Source organism: Pongo pygmaeus, chromosome 8 (genome assembly GCF_028885625.2).
Source record: "Pongo pygmaeus isolate AG05252 chromosome 8, NHGRI_mPonPyg2-v2.0_pri, whole genome shotgun sequence".
In the NCBI taxonomy this organism is placed as follows: Eukaryota; Metazoa; Chordata; class Mammalia; order Primates; family Hominidae; genus Pongo; species Pongo pygmaeus.
The window spans coordinates 104986218-105000561 of record NC_072381.2 but is presented as its reverse complement, the minus strand read 5'-3'; the positions used below and the strand labels follow the sequence as shown (position 1 = coordinate 105000561).

The following is a 14344-nucleotide window of genomic DNA, read 5'->3' as shown; positions in this document are numbered from 1 at the left end:
CCCAGGAAATTAATAACCCTCATGTGCTGGGATCAGCCCTGCTTTAAGAATATAGGATTAGAGATATGGTTAGGGATAAGGATGCAAAGAATGACTTAAAAATGTGGGGGACACCCACATTGGAAGGTGGATGAGATCACTGGGAGTGAGGGTGTATAAAGTGGTACATACAGAATCTTAGGTGGAGCCTGGGTGATACCGACGTTTAAGTGGCAAGCAGAAGAGGACGGTGGAAGAGACAGCCTGTGGAGGAGTAATCAGGGTGGGACTGCAGGGAGGTTCTCTGTGACTGGTACAGGAAAGTACTTCATGGTTGCTGAGAGGTTCTAGAGGAGATATGTGTAAGGTGAGTAGAAACCTGGCACTTCTATCTAATGTGATAGACTCACTCTTCCCTGCAGGGAATCACTTCAGTCACTGCCATTACAGTGCTCTACTTCCTGTCTCGGAGAATTCCCCTTCCTAGAAGGACCAAGATGGCAGCAGTGACTCTGCTGGCTTTGGCATATACACAGGTATAAACCGCTTCTTTTTGTTCTGACAGTATCCCCAATACAAAGTTAAAAAAGGGGCTGGGCACAGTGGCTCATGGCTGTAATCCCAGCACTTTGGGAGGCCTAGGTGGGCAGATCACTTGAGCCAGGAATTCAAGACTAGCCTGGGCAACATGGCAAAACCCCATCTCTACAAAAAAATACAAAAATTAGATGGGCATGTTGGTGTGTGCCTGTAGTCCAAACTACTTGGGAGGCCGAGATAGGAGGATCACCTGAGCCAGGGAGGTTGAGGCTGCAGTGAGTCAAGATTGCACCACTGCACCCCAGCCTAGACAACAGAGTGAGACCCTGTCTGTTTAAAAAAAAAAAAAAAAAAGGAAAGGTGACAGACTAGGAGAAAATATTTTCCATATTTATAATAAATTAAAAGATTAATAACCGGAAAATAAGTAAAGGACATTAATACACAATTACCACAGAAACAATGATTAATGGCCAGTAAACATGAAAAGCCGTTCAGCTTCACTTATAATCAGAGAGGAGCAAATTTAAAAAATAAGTACCATTTTGTGCCTATCAAATTGGAAAACAGTGAAAAAAAAGATAATCAGGTATTGCCATGGGCATGGGAAAATGGATACCTTCAAATATTCTTGGTGAGAGCATGAGTTAGTACAGTTTTTTCCAGAGGGCAATTTGGCAATATCTTTTTTTTTTTTTAGAGGCGGAGTCTCACTCTGTCACCCAGGCTGGCAATATCTTTTAAAAGTTAAATGGATAATTCTTTGGCCCAGCAAATGGACTTATTAGTGTCTGTCCTAGAAACAGTCCAATGCACAAAGACCTTTTGTATGAGAAAATTCATCATAGAATTGTGATAGTGAAAAATTGGAAACAACCTAAATAGTTAAAAAACTATGGGCCGGGCACAGTGGCTCACGCCTGTAATCCCAGCACTTTGGGAGGCCGAGGTGGGCGGATTACCTGAGGTCAGGAGTTCAAGACCAGCCTGGCCAACATGGTGAAACTCTGTCTCTACTAAAAAATACAAAAATTAGCCAGGCGTGGTGGCACACGCCTGTAATCCCAGCTACTTGGGAGGCTGAGGCAGGAGAATTGCTTGAGCCCTGGAGGTGGAGGTTGCAGTGAGCCGAGATCATGCCATTGCACTCCAGCCTGGCAGACAGAGTGAAACTCTGTCTCAAAACAAAACAAAACAAAAAAAACTATGGTATATCCATACTGTGTGATACTGCACAGCAGTTTAATAAGATCTCAATACGTACTGTATATTGCTAAGTGAAAAAAAGCAAGTGACAGAACAATATGTTTTTTAAAAGCACAAAACTATATATTTCTCTGCAAACATACTAAAGTACAAGTATGCAGAAACTGGTAACAGTGACTACTCTGGGGAACCGGGATGGATTGAAGAATAAGGGGAATTTTAGGTTTATCAATTTTGTTAGAATTTCTTTCATTGTAAGCATATTTGCTTGTGAAATTAAAAATGTGTGTATTTTAAGTGCTCTGATAGGAGGATGTGGAGGTTTGTGTGTGGTTATCCACGCCTGGCCATTTTCAATGTGAACTTTGGGTTACTGCCTTTCCTATTGCCTTCTTTCCTTTGTGACAGGTGGGCTTGGGCATCAGCACGCTGCTGATGTATGTCCCAACTCCTCTGGCCGCCACTCACCAGTCAGGCTCCTTGGCTTTGCTCACTGGCGCTCTTTGGCTGATGAATGAACTCCGAAGAGTCCCAAAATGATTCTTAGAGGACCAGCCTCCTGGGACTGTGACTGCTTTTGAGAGCTCTTCAGAGATCATAAGAACTTGGGCTTTTCTATGAGATGACCTTGACATACCAAGTGGTTTCCAAATGGTCAACTTACTTAAAAATCTTTTCCTGTTTTGAGATAGTCACTGGATCAAGAATGCATTAAGTGTGGTTACCCTAAACATTCACTTTTAAATCTGCTTTTCATGTTGAAAATCAGTTTTAATGTAGAGAAAGAAATGTCTGCCATTTGCTGCTTAACAGGCTTTGTGTCAGGTTTTTCAGTGTTGGCAAGCTCTTGGTTCTACGTGGATGATTTCTGTCTCCTTGTTCTCCTGAATCCTTAATTCTGCCTAAATAGAATTTCTTTATGATCTTAACTTCACTTCCGTTAGGTGAAGATTGAAAGGATAGGATTGACATACCCAAAGTAGCCAGCTGGTCTTCAGCAAAAAAAAAAAAGCTAATGTCTTCTAATATCCTGATTTTCAGAAATCGGGAAATTGCAAATTTTGACAAGCTTAATGTGTATATGTAGCAAAATGGTTTTTAAGTACTTGGAAAAAGAGGTAATCGCCAAATAGTTCCTTTTTTTTTTGGAGTTTCACTCTTGTTGCCCAGGCTGGAGTGCGGTGGTGTGATCTCAGCTCACTCTGCAACCTCCACCTCCCAGGTTCAAGTGATTCTCGTGCCTCAGCCTCCCGAGTAGCTGGGGGACTACAGGCACTAGTCACCATGCCTGGCTGATTTTGTATTTTTAGTAGAGAAGGGGTTTCACCATGTTGGCCAGGCTGGTCTTGAACTCCTGACCTCAGGTAATCTGCCCACCTCGGCCTCCCAAAGTACTGAGATTACAGGCATGGGCCACCATGCCCAGCTAGTTCCTCTTTTGTTAACGCTGTTAACATTACAAGGTCAGAAAGAGGAATGGAATCGACAGTATAAATTGGTTCCTGAGAGGGTTTCCTAACAGCTTTGTAATAAGAAAAATATGGCCTTGATGGTGTAGTACATGGACATCTATCCAGATATTTAAACAAATGGTTGACTGCTGAATTAATGTGATTTTGGTCTCTATTGATATTTCATAGGGCTCTGTCTTATTCAACTTTACTTTTAAAATCAGTAATTTGGATGAAGGCATCAGAAACATCTGATTTGAGGATGGAGTAACCCAATATTGCTAATATAATAGATGACAGTGGCAACTGAAAACAGTCCCAGAATGACCCCATCGAGATGAAATTAAACAGATTAGAAATGTAACATACTCATTTAAATTAAATAAGTTGTATAAGTTTGGGCTGAAGAAACCTGGCCTTATATCATTTCATATAAAAAAGACTTGGGGATTTCAGTTGTCCTTAGGTTCAATATGAACCAACTAGTATTCATGTTGTTATTATATAACACAGAAAAATTAGTGGTACTTCAGGTTTTATCAGTAGAAGTGTCATAGCCATAGTCAGAATACCCCTAACATACTGCATTTCACTCTGGGTACCAAATTTAAGCAAGATATTGATGGCCACTAAGTGTGTATCCAGAAGAAGAGACCAGAATGGTGAGGAGTCCAGAACCCCTATCACACAGGGAATAGTTGAAGGAACTAGGGATATTTAACTGGAGAAGAGAACATCTGGGGAGAGAGCAAGATTCCTGTCCTTGAGAAGTTGAAGCCATCTCATGCAGAAGAGGGAATGAGCTTCCATTATGCTGCAGAGCTGGCAGCAATGGGTGAAAGTTGCAGGAAGTTAGTTTTAGTTCTGTAGAAGGCAAGAGTAGGGTAGACCAAATCAAATGCTCACTGGGGTCAGGCTGATGGAGACAGTAACACTGGCGAGCAGGTGCCCCAGCTCGGACTATACTGCTGAGCTCTGGTCTGTTGCTGCCACTCTACAGGTCCAGGGTTGTTAGATCTTCTGGGTTTTTGTTTTGCTTTTTGAAATAAGGAAAATAAGTTTATCTTAAGTTTATTTTTCCTTGGATATACCTAGATTCCATACAGTGACAATACAAATACAAAGGGAGAACATCTGGATTTCATCCTTGACCTCATTTACAAAGCAAAAAGAGATGCTGGATTCAGATATAAATGTTTAATTTTACAGTGTTTAAGTCACCAAATCTTCTGTTTTGTAAAAATAAGCCACATATCTAGATTTTTCTGTGAAAGCTCTCAATTAAGTGTTGGGAACTAATTTCAAGATTTTAAAAAATGTTATGCAGGCTTAACATGTCTGTGAGCCATAAATGACCTAACGTTTCCCATTTTTAGTCTCTGAACTAGGTGATCTCAGTTCTCTTTCAACTCCAGTACTCTGTAAGTTTCTGTGACCTGTAGTGTGCCATTCTCAGCTGGTGATATGGTTTGGATGTTTTGTCCCCTCCAAATCTCATGTTCAAAGTGTGACATTCAGTGTTAGAGGTGGGCCTAGTGGGAGGTATTTGGGTCATGGGGGCGGATCCCTTATGTATGACTTTGTGCCATCCCCATAGTAATGAGTGAGTTCTCACTGGTTGTTTATGCAAGAGCTGGTTGTTTAAAAGAGCCTGAACTTCCTCCTCTCTTGCTTGCTCTCTCTCACCATGTGACACACTGGCTCCCCTTCACCTTCTGCCATGATTGTAAGCTTCCTGAGGCCCTCACCAGAAGCAGATGCCAGCGCCATGCTTCCTATACAGTTCTATGCAGAACAGTGAGCCAGATAAACCTCTTTTCTTTCTAAAAATTGTCAGGTATTTCATTATAGCAATGCAAGCCGACTAACACAGGTGATTCTTAGCAAAACAGTTTGTCAATTTGGGTGGGCTTATGCTGTTGCCTAGAAGAGATTCCCAACTTCTCTCTTATTTGAATCTTAGAAAAATCCCAAAGCCCAAGCTTCATCTAAGACCAATTAAGTCACAATCCCTGGAGGCAGTAAAAGGCATATTTTTAAAGTTCCCCAGGTGATCCCAATGTGCAGACAAGTCTAGGGACCACTGGCTTAGGTCCTAATAGCCTAGTTACCTTAGAAAGTTCTGACTAGCTTATTCCCATTCCCTTCTAATTTCCACCCCACCTTATCATTTGATCTGCTATGTTGCTCCTGTTAGTATGTTAGTAGGATATGGTCTCTTCTGGATAGAATCCTTCAAAGAAAGGGAACTGTAGTTCCTGAGGCAGGTTCCCACACCATCCTCTCCTGATCCTCAAACCCAGGTTGTCCTTAGTTAATTGAGTCAGCAGAGGGCAGTATGACCCAACCCAAAGAACCATATATTAATGCTTCTACAGTTCCCTCCAAGGAAGTAGCAACTCGTGAGTGAGTTAAGGTTTCAGATGTTTTACTTCATTTTTCTTTTATTACAGATGATGAATACATTTGGAAAAAAAACTGGTTGCATTTAGCTATATAACTGTATTATATCTATGAGCTTCTGGTGAATGATTATCTTAGGTTTTTTTTTTTTGTATTTGTGTTATTCCCAGCACTCCCAGACACATATCAAATATTGAATTAGTGAATGCATGAATGGAAAATGGATAATTACAGATTGATGTCCCAAAAAAAAAAAAAGTCATCACATACTTGTAGGATTAAATAGATTTCCCTTAATATTTTCAAAGGTCTCTCTGCACTTGTGTCCATTGTTTTTAAAACACGAACGAAATTAAAACACATGGCTTTCTGAATCAGTCAACCTAGAATTTTTTATCTATAACTTAGACTGACAAATACTATCTATTGTAGCAGGGGTGATGACTAGCAACTCCCTAAAGCAATGTTGGTTGCAGAGATCAACACTGATAATCATGATTTTAGGATAACCAGTTTATCTACAGCTACGCTTGTGGTCCTGGGATGAATGGTGGGTTATATATCAGCATACGTACCACATATACCCATGTCCCTGCGTAAGGGAGAATGCATCACCTCTCTAACATGCATCACACATTTTCCTCAACACTGACCTAAAATGTTTGTCAGTGAGAATTTTAAGAATTCAAAATTCAACAAAATTATTGTTTAATGTGAAGCAGTAGAAAAACAGTCTTAACAACTCCCCAAAGCAATGTAATACAGGCAGCCTTTGGTTTTTTAAAGTGTAGAGTGTCTAGCTGTAGATCATAATAAAAAGATGTCTTTCACCACACTCTGCAGAGGCCATTGATCAAGGTAGAAGTAAAGGGGGAGACGCGGCATGTACTTCAGGACTTCAACTAAAGGGAAATTGTGGAATGAGAATTTCAAATACAACACAGTAACTGAAACAGTAGAAACCAAAGTGTGTGTCTGGAATCCCTGCTTGCAGAAAGACATTTATGAAGCTAATAAGGGGTGGTCTTCACCAGCAGCAGGCCAAATGCCGGCAAGTGCTCTGCAGGAGGGGCCACTTAGGAAAGTACCAGGGCTGCCTTGGAGTGGAGAAGGAGGAGTGGCCACCAGAGGGTATACAAGTGGTTGCCCTTCTTTAAAAGAAGAGGCTCAGGAGCAGACATGTCTTTATGCTAGCCTGAAGTCATGCGTGTGTGGCTATACATAGCCTGTGATTCAGAAAACTTTTCAACTTTGGTTTTCATAAAAATGGCAAGCAATGGTGGATTACATTTTAAAAGTGAAAGCCCTTGTAGTATGAGTAATGATTCAGTTTTATTAATAAAAGGATCTCCTTATTGCTCAGATTTTCAGAGAAACAAAATGGTCAACTGGTGTGTTATTCCTTCCTCGTCCCTCTGATAACAGTACTGACAAACTGGAAAATAATGAAGTATTAGAGCAAAAAAGAAATGTGTAATAACACAAGAGAAGTCTATTAGGATATAAGATAAGTAAGACAGAGCAGGCTTAAAATGAAGCTTGAACAAGCCATCTGCAGAAACAGAAAACAGGGTAGATGGGACACCCAAACAGGGTGCCACAGCTTTCCAACTTAGATCCAGGTTATGAGAGAATGAGCCAAGAACACAACCTAAAAGTTTTCAATTTGAGGTATATTATCTGCTTGCTATTCTATAGTATTAATCAAAATATTATTGACTAATAACCCTGTTATTATTAATCACAACTTTTGGTTTTGAGTCTTAGTTTTTTAACAGCAATATTTTTGGTAACACCAGGAAAATCCTCACAAGTTATTGCCCCAGGGGCTGGAATCTGGAGCTAGCGTCCCTAAGAGACTAATATGGGAGAATTTGAAACATCTGCTATTTCTACCATAATTCTTATTCCCAATCAACATTACACCACATACCACAGCAAAAAGGACAATTAGATACTAGTTTTGAATTAATTCGAAAAGTTTAAAGACAACAAAAAGAAACAACCCTCTGTTTCTGTAACAGAGTCTGGAAACTGCCCAAGAATTACAACGAAGTTCTTTAATGAGGTAGATGTAATAGGCATTTATACCTTCATCTAGGCTGTAGTCATCTAATGAATTGCTTGGATGTTGTAGTAAAGGAAATTGTATAAAATTGTTTTAAAAAGATGTATAAAATTTAAAAGTACGAAAAGAAATACAGGAACAAGAATAGATGTAGTGAAAACTTGGCAATATTTCTAACAAAAAGTATTTTTTTTCAAAGTTTATTCCTAAATGTGAGCAAAGCAGTCATAAATGAATGTTACAAGCAGTTGTAAAGATTGGGCATGGTTAGTTGTGGCCAGTTGTTTTATAAAGAATAGATTCTGTTTACACTTGTAGAAAGATTCTGTTTCATCGTAGCTGACAAAGTAGTTGGGGTGTCTGTGTTACAGAGAAAACTGGGGCCTAGGAGGCCAGTCAGTATGACTTTGCACATATTACAACTGCTCTAGGCCTCATTTTCATCACCCGTATAAATCAAGGGGGTTGACCAGAAGACCTTTAAAATCCCAGCTTTAAAACTCTTCTGAAATTTATTATGATTGCTATTAGAAACTCCGTTCCCACCAACCTTATCATCGGGGTTATGGATAAAATAGGAGGCTCTTTTGGGCAGCCTGGTCTTCTAAACCAAAGGACAAAATGCTCTTCCCAAAATCATACGATTTTTCTACCTTGTCTTCTGCCTTTAGTTTCTAATCTTGTCTAGCCACTTTGATAGATGAGAACCGAACCGGAGATGGTAAGTGATGGGCCTCGGGTACCAGAGCTAGTAAATGACAAAGCCAGAACTAGAATCCAGGTCTGCTATTCGTTAAGCCTACTGTTCTTTCCCTTAAGTGATACCACTCACTTGTCTTTCATCCCTGACAAAAAAACAAAACATAAAACTGTGAGAAGCATCTGTTTAGATGATACCAGTGAGAAGTATAAATTATTTCAAAAATGTAAATATAGATGTGATAATAAATGTTAATGCCTAAAAAGACTAGCTTAGCAAGTGCATGGCAGACATTTTTCAGCAATCACTGGATATGATCTTGAAGTTAAAGGAATCTCTTAGGATGAGGAGGAGTTGGGGCAGGATACTTTGGAAGACATTTGGAGAATAAATAGAAGATTGGTGGAAAGTGATGAAACTTCCCCAGACCGGAATAGACACTGTGGACTACTATAGCAGGGCGGGAGAGAGGAGGGCATGGATTGAAGAACTGTTAGGTACTATACTCACCACCTGGTGATGGGATCTGTACCCCAAACCTCAGCATCACTCAATATACTCATGTAACAAGCCTGCACTTGTACCCCCTGAATTTGTTCCTTGGTGTGGGAACAAAAGTTTCCCAGATTAAGGAAATTCAAGGAGCTAAAGTACAGAGAGAAAAAATGGTATAATTTGGCTTAGAGTTAACCGCAACTTAAGTGAATGAAATGCCACATAAATGGGTATTTTACGTATTTTTCATTATGTTCTTGTGACAAGAATTTTGGGGAAAGTGATGGATTGTGCTATCACAAGACTAAAAAGCATCACTACAAGCCACGGACTCCTATTTTGACATTTGTGACCTGTCTCAGTAATAACAAGAGTGCTAAAACAGTTCAGGTTCATTGTCTCTGTTAACAAGAGTGGTTGGTAAGATTCAAAGGAACCAGTGGAATGTGAATTTTATGACACCATAATTATCTTCATGGGAGAACCACCAAAGTGCAGAAATGCAAATAGAAGAGAAATCTTTAAAAACCAAAGGGTATGACAAGATAGATTTCTCCTCCTAGAAGCAAATTATTTTATTATAAGGAAGAAATATATTTAAGTAATTGGCCCTCAGCAAGGAGTAAGTAGCTTTTGTTTCTAGCTAATGAGATTTCATTTAAAATCTATTAATTGGGAGAATAGAATAAACAAAGGAGCCCATACCAATAATAAATATTCAGTTCTTCTGAGGGATATGATAAAATTTTCCTTCAGTACTGTGGAACTCCTGGAGACCTTGCTCATGGTAATAAAGACAAGCCTAGATCCCATAATATTAAAGTAATGAACAGGAAATAACACATTAAATACTCCAAGACAAAATAAGAATAAGAAATACATATATATTGAAAAAGTGATAAATGTAGGTATCCTGAGATTCTCAACTATAAAAAGAACAGTAATAGCAATTTGAATAATACACATAAAATCCTTAAGAGTGTCTGCTACATAACAAAGGCATAACAAATAATGGCTATTATTACAGCCAGGATGAAGAATACTAATAAGAGCTTTCAAATTGGACCAATCACTACTTCCCTGTTTCAAGTTCATTTTTAGCACATGAACATGATCACTGTTACCCAGTTAAGTAGCTTCTGACTAGATCACTGATTAGATCTCACAAAAAAAACAAAAATAGTATATGGAAACCAAGATGAGGGCAAAAGAAAATGTTACCTGAGTAGGCAGCTAAAACGTATTTTGACATTATTTTTAAGCAGCGTTCATAAGGTTCACGGAGCACAGATAATAAAAGAAAATCAAAGCAATGTAGAAGTCTTAAAAACCAAAGGAAATTGCTATGAAAGAAACCCTAATGAAAGGTAAGAGATTTCCAAAGGAAACAGAGGGCAGGTGCAGTAGCTCATGCCTGTAATCCCAGCACTTTGGGAGGCTGAGGCGGGAGGATTGCTTGAGTCCAAGAGTTTGAGACCAGCCTGGACAACATAGGCTCCATCTCTAAAAAAATAAAATAAAAAATTAGCTGAGTGTGGTGGCACACACCTGTAGTCCCAGCTACTCTGGAGTCTGAGTTGGGAGGACTGCTTGAGCCCAGGAGGTTGAGGCTGCAGTGAGCCATGATGTTGCACAACTGCACTCCAGCCTGGGTGACAGCATGAGGCCCTGTCTCCAAGAAAAAAAAAAAGGAACAGAGTCTGCATGCTTAATCCATGTTTATCTAATTTTAAAACAATACAAGACTGGTCATCTTTTTATCTACCAACCAAGGGTCAGTATACTTATTTTTATCTTAGTTTATTTCTAGGATGATCTTAATTTCTTTTTCCCTGTTTTATGAAGCATTTAATTCCTTTCTGTTCCCAGTATGAAATTTATTTTTGAAGAATTCTACTTTTGTTTTCTTTAAAGCCAGGGACTTTTTCCCCTATTAATCTAATCCCAGAAATCAAAGGTGACGAAAAGAAAAGAAAATGCTCCCAGCCCTGGGAGCATATTCGTGGACAGGACATTCAAGGCTACATGTAGGAAAGGGTAAAATATAAGAAAGATTCCATGCGGACCCTGATGAAGAGAAATCCTCATGCAATTTAATGGCTAAATGTGGAGGAGAAGCAAAGCTCTGGAAGGGTAGTGGGTGAAGATGTAATTATTATGGCTTTTCCTCTTGCTTCATTAATTGAAGTGCTGTTTGTGACTCAGCAATCTCTTAATAGAGGTTCTGAAAGTTGCCAGATGGCTTATTAACAGATTGATCTATTCCAAATTTGCTCCCTTTCAGACATTCCAAGAGTCAGAAATTGAGAAACTTCTATTTCTCAGAAATAATTAATAAGAACTTTGATTTTATTGCCTTTGCCCAGTCTCCTGATTCTGTTCCCCTTTTCTTTAAAAACAACCCAAATACATTCCCCAAACTACATACTGATTTTCGCAGTGAAATGAAAGAACTCTCTTTGTACCTTCCTGTGTAAGGGCTCACAAAAACAGGCCCAGGGAACAGTGACCTAAAATCAGAAAAATCCAGGTTCCCAGTCCCCATCACAGTTTCTCCATCCTACTAACACACTTAAGGCTCAAAAAGCAAAATTAATGCCCAAACGGCCTGTGAGGCACATAAAAATGGAAAAATTTTATATCCTCGTCATACCAGGCATAGATACTAAATCTTCCACAGACCATTCATTTAGAAGGGGTTCTAACCTTTAAAGTCATGTACTAACATCATCAACACTATGACAGGGATCTTGGATCACACCCATGATGGCTTCTTTGTCAAGTAAGCAAGGAAGTTATATCATTTTGGTGCCTGGAAATTCCTATGTGGTCCATTGAACTGCAAAGATCTTGGATCCCTGTTAAAGGCTGTGGATCTCCACATAAATGATATCTCTGTTACAGAGAAAGAAGGGGCTGCTGCACTTGCTAGAATGTCTCTGGCTTTGTATCAGATGCTACAAGTTTTCATTTCAACCAGGCTTCCAGTGTGCCCAATGCCAAACTTCATGCTTTAGCAAGGGAAGAAAAAGTGAGATTCCAGGAACACATCAGACCTCTCAGAAGGAGTCAAAGCCTGCTTCACTTGGACAAAGCTTGGTCCCTGGTATTAGCACCAATCTCCTGTCATTTAGTTCCTCACAGATTAAATTATAGCTTCTCTCAGAGAAGACCTGGGTACGGAGAAGGAATTATGGTAGAAAGTAAAGTAGAAATTCCAAGGGCAAATATCCACAAGGTCAGACATCACAGCATCTGAGGCCATATAAGAAAGTGGAGGAATTCAATGAGCAGCAACGCGGGGGTGCTCAAACTTTTCTAGTCCTGGTCCAGCCTCACGGCCCCACCTGTACTCCCATCATGGGCACCACCTCTTCAAGCCACAGCAAGTCCAATGGAGCTGAGGCTCGTGTTTGTCGGTGGTGAATTCGTCGTAGCCGCAGAAGGTATAGGACGATGGCCAGTAGCACCACCAGGATACAGGCAAAGAAGAGATAGTGGTTGTATACAAAGGAGAGACGGAACCAGCTACCATGGGCTTGTCGGACACCTTCCTGCCGAAGATCCCTAGGGAAGAATTAAGAATTTGTAGGTGGAAAAAACTGTTAAGTTTCAGAGGGAGACATTTACTGATTTGAAAGGCCCAGTAGTGTTATCACATTTATTCCATCCACATAAACATTTTATGACACCAGCTCCACAGAGCAGGCAAAGCTGAAGAACATCCCCCGCCCCAGGAACCCTTCTGTGTCTTCCTTTCCACGGCCTCCAGAAGGGACCTCCAAGCTTACACCCTCCAGAATCTAAGCCAAGATGGGAAGGCCTTTGAAATTGAATCCGAAAAAATGAACAGAAAGGCTAGATTGATCACCTGTAACGTAAGTCTTAAAATATGGCTTATAAATACAGTACTAATGAGAATAGGGTATCCCTTGAATCCAATAAAGAAATCAGAGTGTGTCTAAATCCGTTTTTTAAAGTTGCTATGCAGCCAAGTGCAGTGGCACATGCTTGTAATCAAAGCACTTTGGGAGGCCAGGCCAGGAGAATTGCTTGAAGCCAGGAGTTCAAAACCAGCCTGGTCAACATAACAAGACCCCATCTCTGCAAAAGAAAAATCAAAAAATTAGCTGGGCATGGTGGCGAGCACCTGTACTCCCAGCTACTCAGAAGGCTGAGGCAGGAGAATCACTTGAGCCCAGGAGTTCAAGAATGCAGTGAGCTATGAACACGGCACTGCCACCACACTCAGCCTGGGCAACAGAGCAAGACCCTGTCTCAAAAAAATAATAAAAAATAAAGGTACTATGTTTCCTTAGGATCTAGGATATATCCAAATCAAGCTGTTACCTGATCAACTGTATTGCAGTCTGATAAAAATAAGGCGATATGAAAACCAAGTGTAATGGTCCACCTGGCTAGAACAGAAGCCACTCTTCAGTGGTCCAGATCCAGATCTAGTTTTGTCTGGTTTGACCTGCAGTGTTCTTCTAGAATGCGAATCTCTAAACTGAAAGACTTCATAAAAAATATGGATTTCTGACTTTTCTGGACAGATGAGAACTGGCAAATGCTGGGACAGTGCTTGTGCATGACAGTAACCAGCCCCGTTAACTGGGATACACGCTGCAGTTGTGGGCAACCCCACCTAGCCCACTTCCCTCACTTCTGTTACCTGCCTGGCTCCTGACGGTATTGAGTTTAGAGGAACAGACATCAAAGATACAAAATTCATCTGAGTTTATCTGAAATAGTCCAGGGTACAGAGTACCTACAAATTGTCCCAAATATCTGACAGTACATAAAGGTAAGGCATCAGGCTACCAGAGTTTGATGAAAGTAGCCCCACTAAAAACATCTCACGTCCTTTATTCTAATTCTGACCCACCAAAAAGCCTTCTAAGTCAATGACACAATGTCTGGAGTGCCTCCCTACGTTATGAAAGATTGCTCTAGACATCCTACCCCTGTTCTTTAGTCAGATGTGTTTTCCAGGATAACCCAAGAATGACATTTTAGCTTGTCAGTATCTTGGAAGTGATTAGTAAGAGCTCAGTCCTAAAGACTGGTTTGTTGTGAGTAAACAAATAAAGCTGGATTTCTGAAACAGCAAAGCTGAGACTCCAGACCAGTAATGCTCAACCTTCTTTCTGTTCGAGCATGCCTGGTAGTAACGGTGGCTCACATGGAAGTAAAGGAGTTTTTGTTTTTGTGAGGGGGTAGGAAGGTCACTTAAGACCTATTCTAAGCCGGTTAAAAAAAAAAAAGAAAGAAACCGATTCTGAGGCATCAACTGATATCCTGAGCTCAAGATACCAGATTGGTCAGTCTTACTTTACCTGAGTGGTAAGAATCGTGTTTTATATAGAATGGCTCCCAGCGTCCACTGAACCTCTCGGTCATACACCAGCTGGGCTGTCCGCAGGTTTGGGTAGTCATAGGGAAAGTGGAATCCTTCGTGTAAGACTTGGTACATCCAAGCTGATTTAAAACACTGGTATC

General features: G+C 40.3%; 2 protein-coding genes across 6 annotated transcripts in view; one reads left to right on the top strand and one right to left on the bottom strand.

Annotated features, from left to right (window-relative positions):
- The window catches only part of LOC129045182 (cytochrome c oxidase assembly protein COX15 homolog), a 37278-nt gene that overhangs the window by 15330 nt on the left and 7604 nt on the right, over positions 1-14344 (top strand). The window contains exons 8-9 of one of the 4 annotated variants that reach the window (XM_054503563.2): positions 402-515; positions 2134-6960. In XM_054503563.2, the coding sequence (XP_054359538.1) occupies positions 402-515; positions 2134-2265 (246 nt within the window). In that variant the 3' untranslated portion in view covers positions 2266-6960. Of the gene's footprint in view, positions 1-401; positions 516-2133; positions 6961-14344 lie in introns of those variants that run through there. The other 3 variants (XM_054503566.2, XM_054503564.2, XM_063670139.1) reach the window with 3 other exon arrangements.
- ENTPD7 (ectonucleoside triphosphate diphosphohydrolase 7) overlaps positions 9707-14344 on the bottom strand; it is a 48011-nt gene continuing 43373 nt past the window's right edge. For both annotated transcript variants that reach the window (XM_054503560.2, XM_054503561.2), the window contains exons 12-13: positions 14182-14343; positions 9707-12409 (exon numbers count right to left, since the gene is read on the bottom strand). In XM_054503560.2, coding sequence (XP_054359535.1) covers positions 12178-12409; positions 14182-14343 — 394 coding nt within the window. In that variant the 3' untranslated portion in view covers positions 9707-12177. The remainder of the gene's footprint in view (positions 12410-14181; position 14344) is intronic.